Genomic DNA, 23,130 nt, shown 5'->3' with positions numbered 1-23,130 from the left:
ATGTTCAGTGGGTATCCCTGGGGGTGTGGGGGGGTCTGCTCTTCTCTATTTTTGGAAGGAAAACAGAAGGAGAGGGGAAGAGGGAAGGACTTGGGGAAATGAAGAGAGGGAAAACTATGGGATGTATGAGAAAAGAATAAAAGTTAAAAAGCAAGCAAGCAAAGCAAAGCAAAGCAAGGTTGCTCCAGTTTAGAGAGAAGAATCTGGCTCTCTGCACATTTTCTCTTGTAAATGCATGTTCTCTTGTAACTTTTCAGTGCATGCTGGCATCGGAAGTCACGGCTGTCTCAGGTAAGCCAGGAAGACTAAATGGCAATACAGTGTATTTTCTCTTTTGCTTATTGGAGACAGAATCTCAAGACATCTAGGCTGGCTTCAAGACTGCTGTGTAATATTAAGAAAAACCTTGAACACCTGATCTTCCAGCCTCTCTGGTTCAGTTGCTTAGATTGTAGGTCTATGCCTCCACGCTCAGCAGTGGAAATGCAGTTTTAGGTAAAGGAATCAAGAACCCTAATGATGAGAAGCCCCCCACTTCACTTTTTATGAGCACCTTCTCTCAGATGCTTCTGCAGACTCTCTTTTCTCCTTGGCTTTCAAGATAGTTGTATATGAAATGTTTGTTGTTTTTTTTTCCCGTTTTAAAAACAAGACGGACAATGCTGTCAACAAAAGTATACAAAGTAACTGGAAATCTAGAGAAAAGAATCTGGTTTACTTTAGATCTCCTACCTAAAGGCCCACATGGGAAGTTTAAAGTGTAACTTAGCCACTTAGAGCTGTGCGGGAAGACTGAGCCCTGGACAAACCTAAGATGGAAAATAATCTAACAGTAACAGAAAACATTTCAAATTTCAGTGGAATGGTATTGTCATGTATGTTCTTAAGCAAAACTGAAGTTTAGTTTTTAAGCACTGCAAATGTTTATGTAAATGGAATCTCATGCTACAAAGCAACTACCTTGAATCTCAGTTACCATTCTTTTTATCCACTTGGCGTAAAAAACTAGCTCTCAGATTCTGCATACAGATAGCTTTATGTAAAATACAGAAACATTTGTCCAAATTGGTACACAGATTGCATAAATATGGCAGTTAAGTTCGCATTTACAGATGAGCATGTACATTGCTGTGCAAATTATCACAATATTACAATTTCAAAAATTATTCAAACTGGTATCCAAGTAAAGCATTTAGTGAAAAAATACCCATGCAGAATTTAAATATCTCAGAACAAAATTTAAACTGTTTTCATTAAAAGTTCACACATTTAAAATAGTTTTATTCATTTTATTTGTATATGTCAAAATACATTTTTTTTTTATTTCCAAAATAGTGGGTTTTGCAACTAGTTTCATGCAGAAACAAGGTCTGCTCAGTACTACCAATAAAGTCAATATAGCACAGTAGCTGTTCAATTTTAGATACAAAGAATAAATAACCTAAATACAAAACACTAAAATATTAGAAACATGTATTTAATCATTCTTCACAGGCATCCAAACTTCACAAATACAAACCACAGCATGCCTAACTGTTGTGCACCCAGAACAAGTTGCAGTCACTCAAACTCATCAATTATCTGTGTATTTTACCTCCTCATTAGACCATGAAATACTCTGTATTCAGACCCACCATTCATACAGTTCAAATATAACCAAAAATAAATCCTCACATCTATCCTTGTACCTTTAAAAGAATCCTGAGCTTGGTAGTAAGAGTATAACCTTATATCTTCATAAAACCAATCAAAAGAGAGGACTTAAATTCTACTTACCAAAACACCCTTTCCCATCCCCAAAGTAATCTAAAATAGGCAGTAGAACACAATGACCTTTTAAAATGAAGGGGTACAAATTCACATTTAATATAGTATACAATACACTCAATAATACAGTCAGCTACTATAAGCTTTACAATGTACAATTTATTCAAATGGCTGAACTGTTCAGTGGTTAAGGAGACAGTTATGTGCCAGGAAGATGTAATTTTTTTTTTTTTTGCATGGTTTGATGAAAATATAAAAGTTATTTGTCCAAATAAAAGCCACTTTCATTATGGACTTCATTTTGCTTAGTTTTTTCCTTAAAAAAGGCCACTGAAATGTATAAAAATGGTCTGAACATGACGGTGGTATCCAAGCGATGCCTCTTCACATGGCAATAACAGTGCACTTAACGGTCCTCACAGATTAAGTCTGCAAAGGATCTCCTAGCGCTACTTTGGCTAGCACAACAGTTTCAGACAGCACTCAGATAAATATAGGATGTGAAATGTGAAGCAAGTCTCTTATGCAACTTTATAATTAGCTCTGAATACTACCAAATGAAAACAAAGTAAAAGCACTTTACAGTAGAAAACCTTGTAAAGAGAGGGCTCTGTGACCCGTGGAACCTGTAAGGTCCTATGTCCCATTGCTAGCAAGTTCTGTTTGAAACACCGTTATGGAGTAGCCTACTGTGCATTAGCAGACATCTGAATTGAGAAAATAGTCAAGCATGCCATGTGGTGGTCTAAAAATCAAAACAATACACTTATTAATATATACAGCGTCACTCAGTACCTGCTAAAATGAATGTGAAGATTACAGAATCTAGCATCTTATACTACAATAAAAAACAAAAAGTGACGGATGAGGGCAGGAGATAGGACTGGGAAGATCTCAATGGACGTTAAAGCACTCATGTACGAAATAAATGCGTATTGCACAAACAGTGACAGCAAGTGTCCCACCACGCAATTCAGTTCCAGGTGGGAGACAACACGTCAGCCTAACACGTGACAAGACACTCAGAAGAGCAAAGTTTTCTGTAAATGAGAAGGCTGTGAACATAGAGGGAGACTCTGACACATGAAAAATTAGAAGGAAAAATTACAAACCCAAACTCAGATGGAAAGCAAACAATTTAAATATTGAGAAACTAGAAACTGTGGCACATCCAAAAAAAAAAAGGGGGGGGGGAACCCAACAACAACAAAAAAACCTGTTGACTAACTGTCTTCTGTGAGAGCTGAAGTTTTTGTTGACACAAAAGTATTTATGTACAACTAAGGCTTACTGGTTAAATATCTGAGGCATATCTGGCCTTGAACACTTTCTTTATTTGCTGGAGCTGTAAACAAGTTTTCTCAGTCATTGAAAAAAAAAATCTTCTCAGCAGCTGCTTTAACATGAAACAATGGTCTTGATAACCAAGGGGGTGGGGGTAGAAAATTAAACGAAACAAAACTTCTAGATAAGAGGGCGTTTGGCAGGTTATCGGAAAATGACAGTCTCCGAGGGTTCTTTCCGGCGTCCAGTGACTGCCAATGTGGTCCACTGGGAAGCGTGTGTGTGCAAGTCCCGCTGCTTTGCTTGTTTTCTGTCCTACTTGGAAAGTTTGCTTATAACTCTGATCAAGGCCCCATTTTCATCCTTTAGCCTCTGGTTGTCTGCTTTTAAGTCTGGTAACATCTATGAGGAGAAAAAGAATACAAGGAGAAATTTTCATTTCAGTAACAAAAGGCAAAGCAACCTTCTTCACAAATGTCACAAAGTCACCACAAAACAAATGATCAAGCTTTGTCAGTTATATGTGTTTCTAATGTCTAAAACATATACCACAAAGGAAAGAACACTGCTTATAACTAATTAGTTTAATAAATGATGGAATGAAAGTTTATCTCTCAAAATTATCCACTTGAACCCACTAGACTATTTGATTTTATGACTCACAAGCATGTCGTATTAGAGCAGCCGTGAAATGAAGCCTGTTGTTAGAACAGAATCATAACGTGAGTTCCTCCCATAGCTCCTGCCAACACCTAAGCCAGGTAGCACTACCACTAAACAAAACACCAGCTTAACTAGAAAGCCTGAGGACTCATTCTGAACATATTAACATTTCTTAAAGAACTCATCTATAGGACACAAGCCTGATGGCCTATTAGTGTCTGATCCACTAAATGGAAAGAATCAATGTATATAGAGTAGTATATATTTTTAAAAAACAATTCAATATTCTCTTGCTGTACAGACAAACTAAAGGTGAGGGTAGAGATATCAGAAATTACATTAACTTTCTACTGAGGGTAACTGAAACTATGCATTTTGGCAAGTTGACTAGGAAAGGAAAGTTTTTATTTTGGACATTAAAATGTATTTTCCAAGAAGACTTAATTCTCCTTTTTTCCAGTTTTCAGAATGTCCTGTGACACTGGTACATTAGGGAGAACAAAAATGGAACTTGCAACACTCTCATCCAAGCCAGGCCTACGAGAAGACTGACTGTTCCAGTGAGCCTCACTGAGCTCAGTCTTCAGGGACAATGCAGGCTGAAAGTGGGACTCTAGTGGACAGTGGAGAGACAATGAACTGAGTATAAATGATACTATTTACAAAGGCAGATAAAGCTGGCCCAATCCAGCTTAATTTGGGTGTTACTTTGTATTTCATAAAAGACAATAAATACTAGATATATCTAAATTATGCTTGAAGCAAAAGAAATATGAATGGGCTTTACAAAGGACAGAGAAATCTTTTAATTCCTAACTCAGTCCCTAATTTTACTGTGGTTTATCAGTTGCAATATACAATTAGTGGTAATTTTAATGTTTGGAGAAGCCATGCACAATTAAACAGTTATATATGTGATAGTTCTGGACACATGGTATTAATTTGTAGTTGTGAGCTTTTACAAAAACCACGCTTACTAACACAGAAACACCTGCCTGGGTCTACCAAGAAGGAATGATGAGACTATAATTACAGGCTCACAGACTGCAGTGGCCTACAGAACCCTGAGCGCTTGGCTATCACTCTGCTCAAGGCCCTATTCTCAGCCAGCAGCCTCTCATTTAGCTCTCTCAGAGGTTCAATTTGGTTTATTTGGTGCAGGTTCTGCAGGAATCAGAACATAAAGAAATAAGAATAAAAAACAAGAAGACACCCAAAAGTATAATGAGAACATATAAAATCACAGGAAATAAACTAAAAAAAAAAAAAACCCAAAATGTAAAGGAATACTCCAACACATTTAGAACAGCAAACAATTTATTACTAAAATTCCACGTCAAGCTAGGCAATACATAACAAAGTACAAGAGATTTATTTCTACTTTTCAAAGCTAATTAAAAATAATGGTCTAATCACAAACTAATTCAGTGAAATTTTAAAACTTGAAATTCTAATTTCATAAGTGTAATTCTGAGGTGCTGATAAGGGTATCATTATTTTATACTATTAATTATGTGTCAAGAGATCACACACACACACACACACACACACACACACACACACACACACACAGTGCTAACAGTTAACCAATAACCACACCATTTTGTCCCTCTGCACTGTTCAATGTTCAAATAAAAAACTCATTACAGAGGCGATAGAGAGTTTGATACTTCTGTCTGTCACTCTCAGGTCATTATTTGACTTTCACCCTGAAGATGAAATGGAAGACCTCTAGGGCTGGCAAGTCCTCCACAACTGAGTTATATTCCTAGCCTTGGTATCTTTTTTTTTTTTTTAAAAAGGTTTCTTATTTTTAAAGGAAATTTTTATTTTTTCTTCTCCTCCTCAAAGAAACACTGAACTACAAATGGAAATGTGCAGAACTAATAAGCCTTACATCCTATAACTATTTAATTTTCTCATACCCGGGTATTAGAAGCACCATACAAATCACCAGATGAAATGACACCCACCTTTAATCTCAGAACTTAGGAGACAAACACAGGAGGATCTGTGTGATTTCAAGGCTAGCCTGGTCTATATAGTGAGCTGCAGGACAGCCAGAGGTACACAGTGAGGCACTGTTTAAAAATCAAATCAAATCAAACCAAACCCTCTGTCATCACACAAATGGCGCTAGTCAATTTCAGGAGGTGAGAACACAACAGACATGAATGTTAAGGGAGCTTGTAAGGAAGAGAGCAGGAGAAGCTGAATGGGGAAGTGACGCAGGAGAAGGGGGTGACAGTAACCAGGATGAATCAGATACAACTAGAAAATTGTCAAAAAATTAATAGAAATTATAATAAGAAAAGGCTCGTGGGCTGGCAAGATGCTCAGGGGGTAAAGGGTTTGCTTCCAAGCCTGAGAGCCGGAAGTCAATGCCCAGGATCCACATGGTGGAAGAGAGAACCGACTCCGTCTTCTGACCTCAACACTCACATGCCATGCACATCTATACCAATATATATTCATAAAAACATAAACAAATACATAAGCGGGAAACGTAACAGACATGTTTTAGGTTTGAACTCCTCTTCGAGATGACTAAGAGCTGGATTTAGGAAGAGAAGCATGCCCTAGAGAATTCACAAGTGGCCGTCAGAATGGAGGGCAGGCGCAGGAGGAGAGCGGTGCTCTCATCAGCACAGCTACTTACTTTGAGCTCTTCTTCCATTTCAGATATTCTTCTTTCTAGAGCTCTTCGTTCCTACATCAGTGGGAGAGACCAGTGATTACTCAGTTATACGCACACTGTCTTGTGTATTGTGACATGGTGACACTTGAGCATTACAGATAAAATCAAGAGCAGTGAACAAAAGACGTGAGGAGGCTGGTGCTGTGTAGGAGCTTTCCAGAACTGGGAAACAAGCTGATCATCTTTTAAATTACTTCCCACAGGCTCTCTCTATTTAATTTTCTCTTTCTAGTAGGATGTTATACAACATATTCCAATTATTATTGTTTTCTAGTTGAGATAAACGTAGGGCTAGAGTACGGCACTCTCAAGGCTGAGGACTACATAGGAAAGAACACACGCACACACAGATGCACTTACACTACAGTGTCAAGAGCAGAGGGCCAAGAAGCAAACATGCCTAAACTATGTGTGCTTTTCAATTACAAACGGACCCCAGAGAAATGCATCTCCTCCCCTCACCATGTTTACTGTGAGTTAGTTATTTGGTTCACTCTATAGCTATACAGATTTAGTCATAGAGGCTGATACTGTGTGTAGCATTAATGCAGTGAATATAGGACAGCAACTACAGCATTTATTTTAAATTCATTTCAGAGTGGCAGGCAAAGCCAACAAACAATGTATTATTGCAGTGTCCTGTTTTATTTTCCCTTATATGATAAGCATTTCTAAAGTGTTAAGCGAAAGCAAGCAAACTGTAAAACTGGTTAGGTCATACCGCCCAGAAGATACTGACTCCTGCCGGTCACCTTTCAGATACAAACCATTTACATTTAGTTTAACAACACTGAAACTATTTCAATGACATTCTTCCTCAGATTAACAATTAATGTTAATATTTAGTAATGTAGTACAATTATCATAAATGTCAATGTGTTTAGGGCATGTGCTTTTAAAAAAGAAATGGAGGCCCACTTATATCAACATGCTTAAAAATTATTATAGATAAATGTTACTTTATAACAGACCTTCCTTCTAGGTAAGAACATAACCATGACAAATTCACATAAACCACTGTACTTCTAAAAACACCAGCAAATATAGCTTCATATTTGATCCTTATAACTTTGTAGAAAAAAAAATATGTATACACACATATATATGTATGTATGTATGTATGTATGTATACATAAAAAGCAAGCACATATATAATCTCTTCTGGACAGATAGGCAATACTCCCACAATCCTCAATTTTACTAGCTGTATTTAAGATTTTAAGACAATTATAGGGCAACACTGAAACACTCTTCCCAACTGCCTGATCCTACTAGCTCAGAGAAACTTTTTATAGTTAAATGAAAAACCATACATGTAAACTGCTTAGTATATACAGTGTCTGTCTTATACATGGAGAACACCAAATAAATGTTAGCACCTCTTAACAATAATCTGTATGTTATTAAACTGTAATTACCAAAGCCTATCAAATAGGAGTACATTAGCTACTTTGTAATTTATCTGCATTTGACAAGCAAAAACAAGATCAGGTGAGAAGAATATAAGTATGCCTGTTATCACAAGGACAGGCACTAAATTAGCAATTACCTATACTTGATAATATCACTGATGATTTTACTTCTTTCATGTGCTTAAATTTGTGTAATAATCACTGACTTTGCAAGAAATATTCTTCAAAGTGTTGTGAAAATATAAATTTTATTCTATTTCTCTGTTTTCCATGTCAACTATTCATACAGGTAGAAAAACTGATCTTAGTTGCTCTCTATGTTTTTGGGGTAAAATTCAGTGTTACACATCAGTAGACAGGCAGCAATACAAACAATATGCAATAATATTGAATTTAATAAAATACGTGATTCTGAGCTTTTAGAACTACTAGCTACATCAAACTTTAAAAAGGTCCAAATACTATTTTTTAAATTTTGCTGAAATTATACTAAAAGAGAAATTACTGTACAGAACAATTCAATAAACACAGATGTTGAATGTAGTATATTTTATTTTATTCTGTACCATTTTATTTTTTTTTATGAAAAGTCAAATCGATAATTTTACAAAACATGTTGGGGAAGAACAATGCTTCCACATCAACTGTCTCTGGTATTTAGTCTTTGCCTTCAAGAATGCACATCACGGTTACTGTGATACACCTTGTTCTTCCACACGTGTGAGTTGAGCTGCCACTCACATGGGCTTCATTACATAGGTTTCCTTTTAACATCTGGACCACTGTTACAGTCTCAAATTTTCAGACTATTCCTATGGCCATGTCTAGACTCCAGAGCAATAATAATAACTGGAGAGAAATACAAGTAAAATAGCACAAACAACAAACATATTGTAGAAAAAGAAAATGATAAGCTTTACTGTATTAACATTTCTTCTTGTTTGCAATACCCAACTCCCATCTACAGAAACAAACGCAAAGCTACAGCCGCTCATCCAAACACTGCTGATTCAGTAAGACGGACGGACACTTACCCTTTTCTCCATCTCCAACAGTGACCTATCAGCAAATCGTTCTTGTCTCTGTAATAAAGAAATTTAAAAAACAGATGAACATGCAATAAAAATGAGGGATACAATGTAACTCTCCACTGGTGGGTGTTATAAAAAAATAACAATTTTCAGGTGGCATAATACATATTCAGGTGGTAAACTAGGCAAATTGAAGTAAAGAAATGAAAATTAAAGAAGGGTATGTGTTGAAATGATAGAAGTGATGTTTAAGACCAGATGGTCCTCACAGCTGTCATTTTACATAGACTGCGAGAAGGAGCATCTTCTAGGGCCTGACAAACATCACAGCCTTCCCTCAGATGCTTACTTCCTTCTGAGTCCGTCAGGAATAGTCAATCTGCTTCATCAGATTCTAGCATCCTGAATAAAGGAGACTTGTTAGCAGTCTGAGTGGCTTTGTAGGAAGGAGTTGGACGACAGTGCCTCAGCAGGTCACTCAGAAACTTGCTTCTCTGACTACAGAATCAAAAATCTGTATGGATCCAGTCACAAAACAACACTTTCCTTTTCTTTCAGAGCCAGACATAAGCACACTCTCCACTACCAAGCTACATCTTTAACAGCTCCAGGCCCCCACTCCCAGACATTCTTCTATAAGCTAGTGACCTATGCTATGCATAAGACAATGTCCAGCTAGCTCCTTACCAAGCAGATCCGGACGGAATGATAATTGATTATTATTAATTTTCCCCTCCTACAGAGTTTGAGTAAGAAATAGGATTAATCAGAATTAACTCAATAAGAAAAATAAGGTGACAAAAGGACACACAGAAAAGGAGGAACAGAGACAGATAAGCAAGTTCAGCAGTGCACCCGCGGCTTAGCTGATTTACCATGTAACAGAGCATCCTCAGTCCAGGTAAACAGGAAGTGGTAACTTTACTGAGAAAACATGACCAAATCTGTGTACTTGCTATATGCTCAAAGGCCTGGTACTTATGCAGCCTGAAGGACATTCCAAGTTATTTCAACACCATATTATGTGCTACTGCTTTCTGTCTTCCTTTCTGTTTATCTTCACAATAACTCAAAAAGTAATTTAAATGCGTCTTTTAAATGACTCTAGAATTTAGCACAGCATCTGTTGTGTGTGGACAATTGCTTTATAAGACAACAGTAGTTAGAAATGAGAGGGGAAAGACCCAGCCACAAGAGTTCAATACAGAAAATGAAATTTTAAGAAATAAAAGGCAGGCATAAAAACAGCTAAAAAGGAAGCATGCGGTATGAACAGACAATTTTAGATGAATTCTTTCAAGTGTAATCTAATAATTGCTAAGCAAGTTTGTTTTCTTAAGAATTAAAGCAGTCCTTAAAGCCTTTAAAACATATAGATTTCTTTAAAAGTCTTCAAAAGATACAAAATATGTAGCTCCTTACTATTCTTTGATCAATTTTTTGTTTTCTTGTTTGTTTAAAATGATGAGGTAAGCCGGGCGGTGGTGGCGCACGCCTTTAATCCCAGCACTTGGGAGGCAGAGGCAGGCGGATTTCTGAGTTCGAGAGTTCGAGGCTAGCCTGGTCTACAGAGTGAGTTCCAGGACAGCCAGGGCTACTCAGAGAAACCCTGTCTCGAAAAACCAAAAAAAAAAAAAAAAAAAAAAAAAAAAAAAAAAAAAATGATGAGGTAAAGGAAGAGGAGATAAACTATTATCTTTCAGATACAGAATTCCATGGCAAAAGACCTTGGGAAACAATTCCAAGTTTCTAGGTACAAAAGTCTGAGTTTTGTCATCTCTAAGCTGTTCCACAGAAAGAAGCCAGAAAAGAATAAACATTATCAAGCATGAGTACATAGAAGAGCTTTTAATGAGGGAGGGAGGGAGAGGAGGAAGGAGGAAAGAAGAGAGACAGAAACAGAGAGAAGGATGGAGATGAGCCCCCTCAGAGGTCAGGAGAGGGTATCAGATAGCCTGTAGCTGGTATTACAGGCAACTGTGAGACACTTGGGTATTAGGAACTGAGCTTGGACCCCTAGACTAGGAGGAAATATGCTTAATTGATGAGCTGGCTGCCCAGATCCCTTTGACTTGAACAACAGAAACTCATTATAATACACGCTTTTTACAAATTTAAAAAAGGCTTTACGCACGCGCACACACACACACACACACACACACACACACATATATGTGAGTGTTTTCTGTGCACGTATGTCTGTGTACCATGTGCCCAAAGTTCCTATGGGGCTCAGAAGAGCATATCAGGTCTCATGGACTGGAGTTACACACCATTGTCAACCACCATACAGATTAGTAGTTCTCAACTTTCCAAACGCTGTGACCCTTTAATATACACAGTTCTTCATGCTGTGGTGACCCCCAACCACAAAATTACTTTTGTTGTTACTTCATAACTGTAATTTGCTATTGTTATGAATTGTAATGCAAATATCTCTGTTTTCTGATTGTTGTAGGTGACCCCTGTGAAAGGGTCCTTTGAACCCCCTCCAAAGGGGTTGTGACCCACAGGTTGAGAACCTCTGATGTAACTCCTGGACCCCCCAAACCTGAGTCCTTTGGAAGGACAGCCAGTGCTCTTACCCACTGAGCCATCTCTTCAGCCTCACATACTAACTATTATAAAGAAATTTAGGCCGGGCGGTGGTGGCGCACGCCTTTAATCCCAGCACTTGGGAGGCAGAGGCAGGTGGATTTCTGAGTTCGAGGCCAGCCTGGTCTACAGAGTGAGTTCCAGGACAGCCAGGGCTCCACAGAGAAACCCTGTCTCGAAAAACCAAAAAAAAAAAAAAAAAAAAAAAAAAGAAATTTAGGAGGTTGCAGATGCACGCAGCTCTGACAGAAGTGTTTCTAGGGTTCAATTTTCTGCATCACAAAAAACTCTTGAATTCTTTCTATATGACTTTACTTCTGTATTTTCGTATTTCAGAAATCAGCTAACTTTTAATCATGTTGATTCTCTTTTATTCCTAAATAAAGCATTATAAATAACCAAACATATGTTCAGAACTAATATTACAAAAAAATTAGATGTAAAGCTTTTGGGTATACTAAATCACCATGCACCTGGAGGTTAACAAAGAGAAAAAAGGTACAAACCTGGGTAGCCTTTTCCAACTGCAACTTTAGATCCGTTAGTTCCATATTTGTATCATGTAGCTGTGCCTTCAGCTTTTCATTTTCAGCTAAAATTTGTTCATAAAGCTAGAAAGATTAATGAAGAACAGATTACTTTTGTTGTTCTACTGAATAGACCTCAATGACTACAATATTAAATAGAAAATTAATGTAGATACAAACCATAAAGAATTTTCTGAAAATATATTTTAATTATTTAAATAAATACAAGTTGCTTAGAAGTAACTTGCAAGTTCAAGGCCAATAAATAGCAAGACTGCATCTAAACCCATACAAACAATCAATTGAAAAGATAATGAAACAAGGAATATGTGTGCACAGACTCATACTTGGTCCTTCTGAATGGCCCTTTCCAGCTCATTCCAGCAAGACAGACACAACAAATATAAAGCCTTGGGTATATTTTCCTCTCTCTAAGACATGGCTATTTACACATTACTTACTATTAGCTGTCAGAAACTAATAATAAAATAAGTTATTTCAAAATATTGATTTCTTTATAAGCAAGTTTTTCAGAATAGTGTTAAAATATAAATAGCGCGTGCGCGCGCACACACACACACACACACACACAATCTACAAAAACAAAAACTAAATAATGCACATACCTTTTTGAAGTCAGTTGAGTCATCCTTTTCTAGCCGACTACTGTAAGGTTTTCTGTCTTCTAAGTAACTGTACGAAGCAGACCGACCCAGCAAGGAATCGTATCGATCACTTGATGTTGTGGAACTGCTGTCATACCTTCAAAGGTTGAGTTGAAAACGGAAACTTTATTATAGTCTTCCATGAATTATGTTAGTACATATTATGTATCACCTTGATATTCCGAGATGCTAAGTAATAGTCTCTGTAAGCTATTATCAATTTTGTGACATATAATATATGGGAAGCCATTCTTACTTTCTCTCTCTATGTAAGTCAAAGCTGTTTTCATATTATGCTAAATTATTTGAAGTTTTAAATGACCTTTTCATATTTTATCATGCTATAACAATTTATGCCATGATTCATTATAGTCTTACCTGGTGACACCTTTCCTTCTTTTGGTGGTATATAGTAATGTTTAAAATTAGCATCTTAGATTTGATGAAATAATCAACGAATTTCCTAAATGTTAAATAATGGGTTTGATTTAAAAAGGAAGCGTGTTATCAGGACTGTGAATTCGTTTGTTATTTGGTTCAGGTACCTTTTTATCTGATAAGCACTACTGCCTTATATTTCAGTTCAAAGAATCATCAGTATATAAAATTTATTCTCAGTCTCACAAGGCCTTTGGTCACCAGCTGTGGGCAAGGGAAATGGATCAAGATTACAATCAAGGGTAGAGTGATCTTGAGCTAATGTGAAAAAATTCCTTCACTCATCCATTTTCTTTTAAGGATGTTGAATACTTAATTTAATACTTTTCTGGCTGGGTGTGGATTTCTATCAGTTTCTGATATTAATAATGAGATGGTTCATGTTGAAATAAGAAACATGGAAAAGTCCAAGAAAAAGGAACACTGCTGTAGAGATTTAGGAACATTCTCTTTTATTATAATTAAAGTAACTTATATATTATAATGACCAATGAATTAAAATCGATACCTTTTAACATAGAAAACTAACAATGATTAGGTCATCATACTTTAATTTTTAAAAAAATTGTATGTTGTTTTTCAAAGATTGCTTTTTTGTGCGTGTGTGTACATGCTGCAACTGCATTACGCACAAGGCAGAGGACAACTTGAGAGAGTTGGTTCCCTCTTCCACTGTGTGGGTCTTGTGGACTGATTCAGGTCGTTAGGCTTGGCAGCAAGCACTAACCTGCTGAGCCATCTTGCCAGCATAGGTCACCTACAATTTCTCAGATTTTTATTGCCTATTAATGTTATAAATCTACAAAATCTGTAAGCATCCAGCAACATATTTTTTATCAACAGTAAAAATAAAAAAATATATCAGGAAAAAAAAATTAAACATACCTGGAAACAGAATCCGTCTAGAAAGTAAGAAACAAAAACCAAAAAGCGTATTATGTCTTATTCTTTCATGACAGTGTTAGCTGAGACTGATACAGACAATCCACCATAACAATGCTGTTCACACTTATTCTTTCATGACAGTGTTAGCTGAGACTGATACAGACAATCCACCATAACAATGCTGTTCACACTGTTAAACTCACTCATCACACACGCTTTCGTTTAGTATGCTCATTTTTAGAAACTGTAGAATACAGAGTCACTGTATGGTTTTGCATGTTTAAAACAATACAATTTCATCTGGAAAGATTTCTATTCAGTTCCTGTAAAATTGAGTGTACTTACTGTTTAAATAGAAAGGTAAAAAGGACGAAGAACCATCCACTGCTTATAATTAGTCAGCAGAAGGTGACAGCAGTACAAGTTTACTTTGTGACTCTTCAAAGCAAGCACCTGACTCATTCTTACTTTTAAAGACATTACTATGAGGGAACCAAATGGGTATCATGTTCTCTATAGAATAGTATATATACACTACTTGACATTCTAAACACCTAGCTTTATATTTCTTCAAGATTTAGCAATTAAGCCATACAAAATATGACTATTTCCAGCATGTATCATTGAAGTTCGTATCTTCTTATCATGAAATGATTGCTAAGATAATCAGGATTGTATTGGCTTTTTTTTTTTGGCATGTCAACTTGACTTGGAGTCATCAGAGAAGAAGGAGCCTTATCAGTTGAGGAAATGCCTCCATGAGATTCAGCTGTAAGTCATTTTCTCAATTAGTGATGAACTGGAGAGGGCACATAGTCCATTGTGTGTGGTGCCATCCCTGGACTAGTAGTTCTGGGTTCTACAAGAAAGCAGGCTGAGCAAGTCAGGGGCAGCAAACTAGTAAGCAGCACCCCTCCATGGCCTCTGCATCAGCTCCTGCCTCCAGGTTCCTGCCCTGCTTGAGTATCTGTCTTGACTTCCTTCTATCATAAACAGTGCTGTGGAAGTGTAAGCTGAGTAAACCCTTTCCTCCCCAACTTGCTCTTGGGTTACTGTGTTTCACTGAAGCAATAGGAATCCTAAGACAGAGATGAATGTAAATTTTTTGGGGAGGACATTTAGTTTCCTCCTTTTATCACTTAATGTATAATTTTCCATAAAATAACCATTCAAAATTGGTTTGTTAAGACTCGAGTTTGGATATTTGTAACTTTTACAAGTTCTAAAATTAGTATGTTCCCTCAGAACTGTTTAATTTTTTCAGGCTAAAAATGATTTACTAAAGTCTGTTCAAATTTCCTTTGCAAAATTAATGTTGCCCTTGCTTTCAGTACTTAAAATTTATATTTTGACTTAACTCTTCATTTTTTAAAAAAATTTAACAATCTTAAAAAAACTTAAAATTTAAAGATATTAAATTCTATAAAATATTCAGACAACTAAAATATGTACATATCACATTTATTACTAGTTTTGTTGATTCTAGCAATCAGGAATCACTTGAATTCTATGTCTTTTAGAATCATGGTGTTACCATTAATTATTTTTTAAGCTAAAATGTAACTTCCAAACTCCATAAAATTTACTTTCTAAATAATGTTTAAATTACGATTTTAAATTACTTAAAGGATGTAGAATACTAGTATTACGTATGTTCACAATGCCATGAGATTCAACACACACACAACCACCTCTCTTCCTCCTCCCAGTCCTGGTAAGCACAATCTGAGTTTCTGTTTCCTGAGTTTGCTAGATTGCAAAAGTGCAACCATGCAGTATGTTTTTCTGTGTCTTGCTTACTTCACGTAGCACAACCTTGCTCCCTATTTAGATGTTTTTCCAAAATAAAAATATCCTTTCCATCTTTTTGAGAAATAAGTTCACATAAATATCTGTAGTATATAAGCTCTTGTGCTTTCCCGTCCATTCACCCAATCCCTAGACAATAACTGTTAACAGGCTGTATATCAAGTATCTATACAAATAATAGGAACTTTTGCATATGCATTTAGTTTGTCTATATTCAATGTTTTATTTTTATAAGCAACGTTACAATGTATTTTCTATAAAGTTATCTTTATGTACTTGGGAATAAATATCTAGAAGTGGAAATAAGAAGCTTAAAAACCTTAACATTTTTTCTTTAAAAAAGAATTATGTACGTACGTACGTATGTATGTATGTATGTATGTATGATATAATGATGCACTCTGTCTCCAAACACACCAGAAGAGGGCATCAGATCCCACTGTAGATAGTTCTGAGCTACCATGTGGTTGCTGAGAATTGAAGCTAGGACCTTTGGAAGAGTAGTGTGTGCTCTTAACCTCTCAGCCATCTCTCCAGCCCCTAAACATTTTCTGAAGGCTTCTGATATGTATTTTTAAATAAAAATCTGATATCAATGATGCTGCTCTCTGTGTGCAGTGGTAGTGGTGGGGTTCTTTTCTTCCACCATTTGGGTTTTACTGATCAAAGTTAGGTCATGAGGCCCGTGTGACAAGCGAGTTTCCCTGCTCAACTTCTCAGCTCAGTACTAACTTACTCACTGTGCTGGCTGTCCACCTGCTTGCCTAAGGATCAAAAGAACTGCTTGAGTCATAGGTATACTTGGACCAAAAGCAGTGTCCATTCAGTCAGTCACCTAGTCCAGGTACACAGCTGCTATTTCACACTGCTTCACACTCTGAGAGCCTAGGGAAATGCAAATGCTCTCTAGGAAGGAACACACCAGAAATGAAAATGACAGCATCAACCGCCAGAATGTCTTTTAGGCTACAGAGTGCTAATTCATACCACACAGGTCAAGTACTGACTGTGTGAGCCGTTACATCTCTTATTATCCTGGACAGCCAGCAGGGAATGCAGGAAGGACAAGGTCACCACAGGGGAAGGAGCTGCAACTGCACCGCCAAGGAGGCTGCTTTCCAGACAATACTTGACTGTGTGATATGATTAAGGAAGATTAATAGGAAAAAACCCTTTGGAGAATCCATTCTAAACACATGTAAGAAAGTCAGAGGTGCATTTTCTTTAGATCACAACTTTGCCAATCTCAGAAATAAACCCTGCGCCTCTGACTTCTAAATCTGTCACTTGTGAGTGTGCTTTGAACAATTACACTTCTTTACTTACAATTACAACTTTTCCTTCCTTTCTTGTTTAACTCTAAATTTAAGTTTTCTGATGGTTTTTGTACGTCAGTAAAGCAACCCTCCCTTCTATCACCTGTAAACTATTCTCTGTCCTAGTCACCTCGTCCCAAGCTGACAGAAGCACCTGCTCACACAATCGCACGCACACTGGCACATACGCCAGCTGCTCACCTGCGTGTCCCTCTTGCTGGAGCTGTCCTCGGTGTCCGACTGCCGCTCTTGCTCATTTTCATCACTCTAAAGCACATTGTCAGATCAGGTTACAAAAACAGACACATAGAATGCTTGGTATTTTTTACTTTTGGAATTTAAAATGATTCTGCGCAAAAATATACTATGAAAATTTTATGTGTGTTCAAACCTTTTTATATTAAAATCTTTAAAGTAAATTTATTTTAAATTAGAAGGTTTAAAGAAAACAAAAGAATTTCATTTTTTTCCTGTTGGCTCTCCCATTCGTTACCACTTATGCATTATACCCCAGCTTTCAAAGCATGTTTTTATTTTTATTTTTTAAATTTTTAATCTGCCTTTAAGAGTGTCTGCCTGTACTTCAGAAGCTGTAAATTATACTTTTGATAGAAGGCCACTTTAGGATAAACATGTATAATTTCCTAAGTCTTTTTTTTTTTTTGGTTTTATGAATCTTAAGTTCTACATGGATATTCTAAATTTGCTTAAATAAAAGCAAAAACAAAAAACCAAACCCAGCCACATACATCCTTGATTATTGTCTTCATGTATTATATAAATTGTATATGCCAATGTGTACTGCATGTAATCTCACTGTTAATATAATGAAAATGAAGATAACTAAGCCCCCGAAATTAAAAAGGCAGATTAAAAATAAAGCTGGCTAGGATGTGTTGTTTATAGGAAAAGTAAACTGAAAACAACAGTTGGGAAATTACATTCTGAAGCCAGAAGCCAGGCAGTGCTGGAACACGCCTTTAATCCCAGCACCTAGGAGGCAGAAGCAGGCGGATCTCTGAGTTTGAGGCCAGCTTGGTCTACAGTCTGAGTTCCAGGACAGCCAGGACTACACAGGAAAACATGGTCTCAACCGCCCCCTTCTCCCCTCCAAAATAGACTTAAGTGTAAGAGCAACATATGGAGATGTGTGGGTTAGTTCAACTGCTGGATGACCTTCAGTGGCGGAATGTATACAGTTTAGAGATTTAACATTTTTATAGCAATTAAAATAAATGTACTGCTAGATAGAACAGCATTGATGTACTTCAAAAACATACAATTGTATACGCAAATGCTTTTATATTTAAAACAAGGATGATAAAAATTGAGAAAAAATATGACTTTGTATTGCCCTTTTTATGCTGTCACGAAACTATACACTTACTAATGTTTCTAGATAAATATAATTTTTGGATTATGGCTGTACATCTTTGCCTAGAATGTATAATTTGACCCTCAGCTTTGCAAAGAAATTACTAAGAAACAGAAAAAAATACCAACAGGCTACATTTAAAAATATAAAAATAATTTTGTTCCCTTAAAACTGCTATATTAAAATATAAATGTTTCCACATTAACAGTATCACCCCACATTTCTTCCACTTGCCAATAAATAGCAGTATTAGGGTTATCACGTGAGATCTAGAAAAAGAAATTTATTCACTTGTAGTATTGGGAATTAAACCTATAGCTTTGAATATGCTGGGGAAGTAATGTGCCCCTAGCCTAGAACCCTAGGCTGAAAACTTTCCTCTTTACAGGATTGTTGGAATCTTGCATCGTTTGAAGCAAAACGGGTTCTTTTATGTACACTTATAAAAGTTAGATTAAATGTACAACTCGGAAAGCATTTTTCTTAGAAGGGGCTATTAGCATTTTAAAATAATGTGTATACCATGACCAATAGCCATTATAATTATTCCAAAATTGGAACATAATTCCTGAGTTAGGTAGTAAATAGACACACGCACACGCGCGCGCGCGCGCGCGCACACACACACACACACACACACACACACACACACGCACATCTACCTATCTGGTGACTGTGTTTATAAAGCATTTTCACATTTAACAGTTAGACTGATGATTTAAACCATCTATCATCTCAGCGATGTGAGGAATTATGAGCAAGTACTTCTGGGAAGGCAGTGTTTGTAAGAGAGCCTCACATCTTGTGTCCAGAAGGAGACTCCAGTAGACCGTCGTTTTTCTCTTGGTCGCCGTCGTTCTCTGATTGATTTAGGTTGTGACTTATCTTCCCCTTCTTTCTCCTCTTCTTTTTTCTCTCCCTCTATTTATGGATTACATAAACCACATGATTGCAATTTATCCTGACAATGTTTTTACAAGCATATGTCAAAACAATCCTAGAGCCACTAAATGGCTCAGTGGGTGACTACAATTGCTGTCAAGCCAGGAGACCCAGCCGGCAGGAGAACAGACTCTGACAAGGCACCTTCCGACTTCTGCAGGCGTCATTGTACTTACACACATGTATGCCCTTGCCTAGCATGTACAAAATAAATAGTACTCTGAATTTTGTTAGCCTCTTTTGTAAAGCTTCAATTTCTTCAATTAAAATAATGTTTGTCCCCATCAGTACTCCTATATACATATTTGGTATAAATTTGCATTATGACACGCTTTTAATGATCACGAGAACAAATTATCTCCACATTCTTGCTGTCCAAAATAAAACCATCCCTAGAGACATATTTGCTGTGTAGGAAATGGCTGATTGGCTGATGGGCAGGACAGGCTTGTCATTAATGTGTGATAGCAAGTTACCTGCAGCACTGCCGTGCAAGGGGAGAAAGCACAGACACACACGATGGGACACGTGGCAGCAGCCCTGTGCAGCCTGTGGTCTCCACAGAGTCTAGCACTTCACTTCCATCCTAAGGGCAGACCCTTTCTTCTGAAAAATTATCTATCTTGCATTAAAAGCAAATCAATATAAACATGTTAGTCTTAAGATTTCTGTTTCTTACCTGTAAATGGCTTCTGCACTACAAGATTATTAGGGTCTTTGAATGTGCTAACAATGTAGACACATACAGAACATTAATGACTGAACACTGTTTCTGCTCAGTGCATCAGCTTAAGACTTTCTGTAGCTGCACGACTAATTAGGGAGACCTGCTCCCAGGATTACTTGAACGAAAGGTGGTTCCTTACCTCTTTCATTTTCTTTGGCTAATCCCCGGGAGTAGGCAGAGGTTATACCGACAAGACTGTTTGGCCTGTTCAGCTGACTAGAGGCATAGAGCGAACTGCCTAGAGTAGACAGTGAGGAGGAGGACGACGACGGAGTGCTTGAACTTGAAGTGGACACTGGTCTGTAACGTGTGTAAGTCTGTGAAGCATTCAAAGCCATTTGAAATAGTAAGTAAAGACACACGAACACAAACTGATTTCAAAGCATTGTTCTCACCATGGCAGAGCCGCCCAGCCCACGCCATCCATCCTGCCCTTCATACTGTTTACTAGGCCACACATCTCCACACTGTCAACGACCCAGGACCATTCAGAGCACCTGACCAACTGAGCTGCCCACAGCATTACCTCATCATATGTTCTGGAATGCTTTTGTTTATATTCATCTTCTCTAGATGTTTCTGACTCCTTCTTTTCTTCTTGTTTCTCTTTATCCTGTTTTTCCTTTTCTTCTTTTTCTTTCTCTTCATTTTCTTGTTCTCTGGTTCTCGTAGAACGACTTCTTCCTATTGTTTTTTCAGCTTCCTGAAGATCAGTCAGTGTTACCCCCTGCACACCAAAAAGGCATAAATTGTAATAGATATTAATGGTCATTTAAAAAGAATACCTTATAAACTGATACATCAAATATAAATGTAATTTTTACATAGCGAATCACATTCATTTTATAAATCACAATTATGATAGGAATTGGGAAAGTTATAATTACAGATAAGAAACTGTGTATACTCTAACAAAATAGTAAGACAGAAAAATCTGAATATATGTTTCTAATTTTAGAAGAGGAAGAGTCAATCTATATAATAACTGTACGTATTCATTTTTACACATTAACTTGGAGGTTTGATAAAATCTTCAATAAGTAAGTAATGTTTTCAGGTTAGATCCCTGTGAACAAGCTAGACGGGAAAAGTAGCTTAAGGCCCAACAACTGTAATGCTTTGACTGGCAAGTAATGGCAAGATTCAAACAGCTGAATTCACGTTACGGAGTTCCTCATCAGTAGGAAAGGCAGCTATTTGCCGGGCAGTGGTGACGCATGCCTTCAATCCCAGCACTTGGGAGGCAGAGGCAGGTGGATTTCTGAGTTGGAGGCCAGTCTGGTCTACAGAGTGAGTTCCAGGACAGCCAAGGCTACACAGGGAAACCCTGTCTCGAAAAACCAAAAAAAAAAGGAAAGGCAGCTATCATAATCAGAATGATGAGTAGGAAGTGAGATAGTAACTAGCCAGAGACACTCTTCTTACACTTGCCCACCTGCTGTTTTCTATACTGAGCACTAGGCTTCTTCTCTATCCCTTCATCTCTACATATTCGTAAGACTTCAATAATTATAAGGCACCATATGGCTGGGTGATGATGGTACATATCTTTAATCCCAGCACTCAGGAGGCAGAGGCAGGGGGATCTTTGAGTTAGAGGCCAGCATGGTCTACAGAGTGAGTTCCAGTATAGCCAGAGTTACATAGAAACCTTGTCTCAAAACCCCAAAAAACCCCCCAAAAACCCAAAAAACCAAGGTGGGGGGGCACCACATAATTAATTCATGTTAACACTTATGAATATACTCTGTGCCAAAAACCAAATTAGGGATAGGGGATTAAAAACCAACACTCAGAGAGACAAAGGATACTAATTAGGTATAATGTGATACCAAAAGTATAACCTTATACATAAAAGCTATGGAAGGATTACTACATCATCCTTATCTCTTCTGATTTTACCCACAGAGTGAAAATCAAAGTCATGAATTAAGTATATATATATTCTCTGTATTATACACATTAGATATACCTGTGTTGACCGTCTAGACTGTCTTGCTTGTCTAGATCTTGCTTTTCTTTGGGATTCAGACTCTTCGTCCCTAACAGGAGTGAGGTATGACCTACAGTAATAAATTAAAAAATTGTTAGTTGGAGAGTCAACATTTTTATGAGTAAAAATATTTATCAACGTTTGTGATTAAAACAGGCAAGCATACTGTTTAATGGATTAAAAAAGAATCTTCAGAAAATATTTGTACCTGGCTTTGAAATTTATTATTATTTAATTTTTATTTGATATGTATAGGTGCATTCTATATCTATATCTATGTCTGTCTGTCTGTCTGTCTGTACATACTACTTGCCTTCCTGATGTCCACAATGACCATTGGGTCCCCCTGGCAGTGACGTTACAGAGGGCTATGAACTACCATGTGGGTGCTGGGAATTGCATCTAGGCCCTCAAGAAGATCAAGTGCTCCCAATCACTGAGTTCAGCCCATGACCATTTCTTTCTGGACAGGAACCAGTTATACTTAGTATGGCATGTTGATTTCTTTCTTGCTATATTTAATGGTCTTAATTTTAAAGTAGAAATGAGAGGACTGAAGATTATGTTTTACTCTACGGAAAGAGGCAGAGATACAAGCATTTCATTGGCACAGAGCCAGTTCAGAGAAATGGAGATGATGAATCTAACCTCCACTGAGAAACAACTCATTCCACATTACTTCTCGAGTGGCCCACAAGTCCACTTATTAGCACTGCCCACTTAACGAGCAAAGTTCTGCTATTTTTTTATTATATAAAAAAGGAGGGAAGGGGCTGGGCACATGATGGCACATGTTTTTAATCCCAGCACCTGGGAGGCAAAGGTGAGCACCTCTCTGAGTTTGAGACTAGCCTGGTCTACAGGACTACGTAGACAGAACCAAACCAAAAGAAAACCAAAAAACAAACAAACAAAAACTGGGAGCAAAGATTTTATCATTTCTATACCTAAAACAATTTTAAGTACATCTTCCTTCACAAACTTGACTCCAAATTCCTTATGC

At 37.2% G+C, this 23,130-nt stretch overlaps 1 protein-coding gene across 4 annotated transcripts in view; it reads right to left on the bottom strand.

The window, feature by feature from the left end:
* Positions 1-1,017: 1,017 nt before the first annotated feature.
* Ppp1r12a (protein phosphatase 1 regulatory subunit 12A) overlaps positions 1,018-23,130 on the bottom strand; it is a 109,308-nt gene continuing 87,195 nt past the window's right edge. For all 4 annotated transcript variants that reach the window (XM_028754599.1, XM_028754600.1, XM_028754601.1 and 1 more), the window contains 11 exons: positions 22,107-22,197; positions 20,661-20,861; positions 20,274-20,451; positions 19,265-19,386; positions 17,292-17,357; positions 13,966-13,982; positions 12,604-12,739; positions 11,957-12,061; positions 8,859-8,906; positions 6,374-6,424; positions 1,018-3,453 (listed from right to left, as the gene is read on the bottom strand). In XM_028754599.1, the coding sequence (XP_028610432.1) occupies positions 3,367-3,453; positions 6,374-6,424; positions 8,859-8,906; positions 11,957-12,061; positions 12,604-12,739; positions 13,966-13,982; positions 17,292-17,357; positions 19,265-19,386; positions 20,274-20,451; positions 20,661-20,861; positions 22,107-22,197 (1,102 nt within the window). In that variant the 3' untranslated portion in view covers positions 1,018-3,366. The remainder of the gene's footprint in view (positions 3,454-6,373; positions 6,425-8,858; positions 8,907-11,956; positions 12,062-12,603; positions 12,740-13,965; positions 13,983-17,291; positions 17,358-19,264; positions 19,387-20,273; positions 20,452-20,660; positions 20,862-22,106; positions 22,198-23,130) is intronic.

Source organism: Grammomys surdaster, unplaced genomic scaffold (genome assembly GCF_004785775.1).
Source record: "Grammomys surdaster isolate TR1022 unplaced genomic scaffold, NIH_TR_1.0 126028, whole genome shotgun sequence".
Lineage (NCBI taxonomy): Eukaryota > Metazoa > Chordata > Mammalia > Rodentia > Muridae > Grammomys > Grammomys surdaster.
This window is presented reverse-complemented; position numbering and strand designations above follow the sequence as displayed.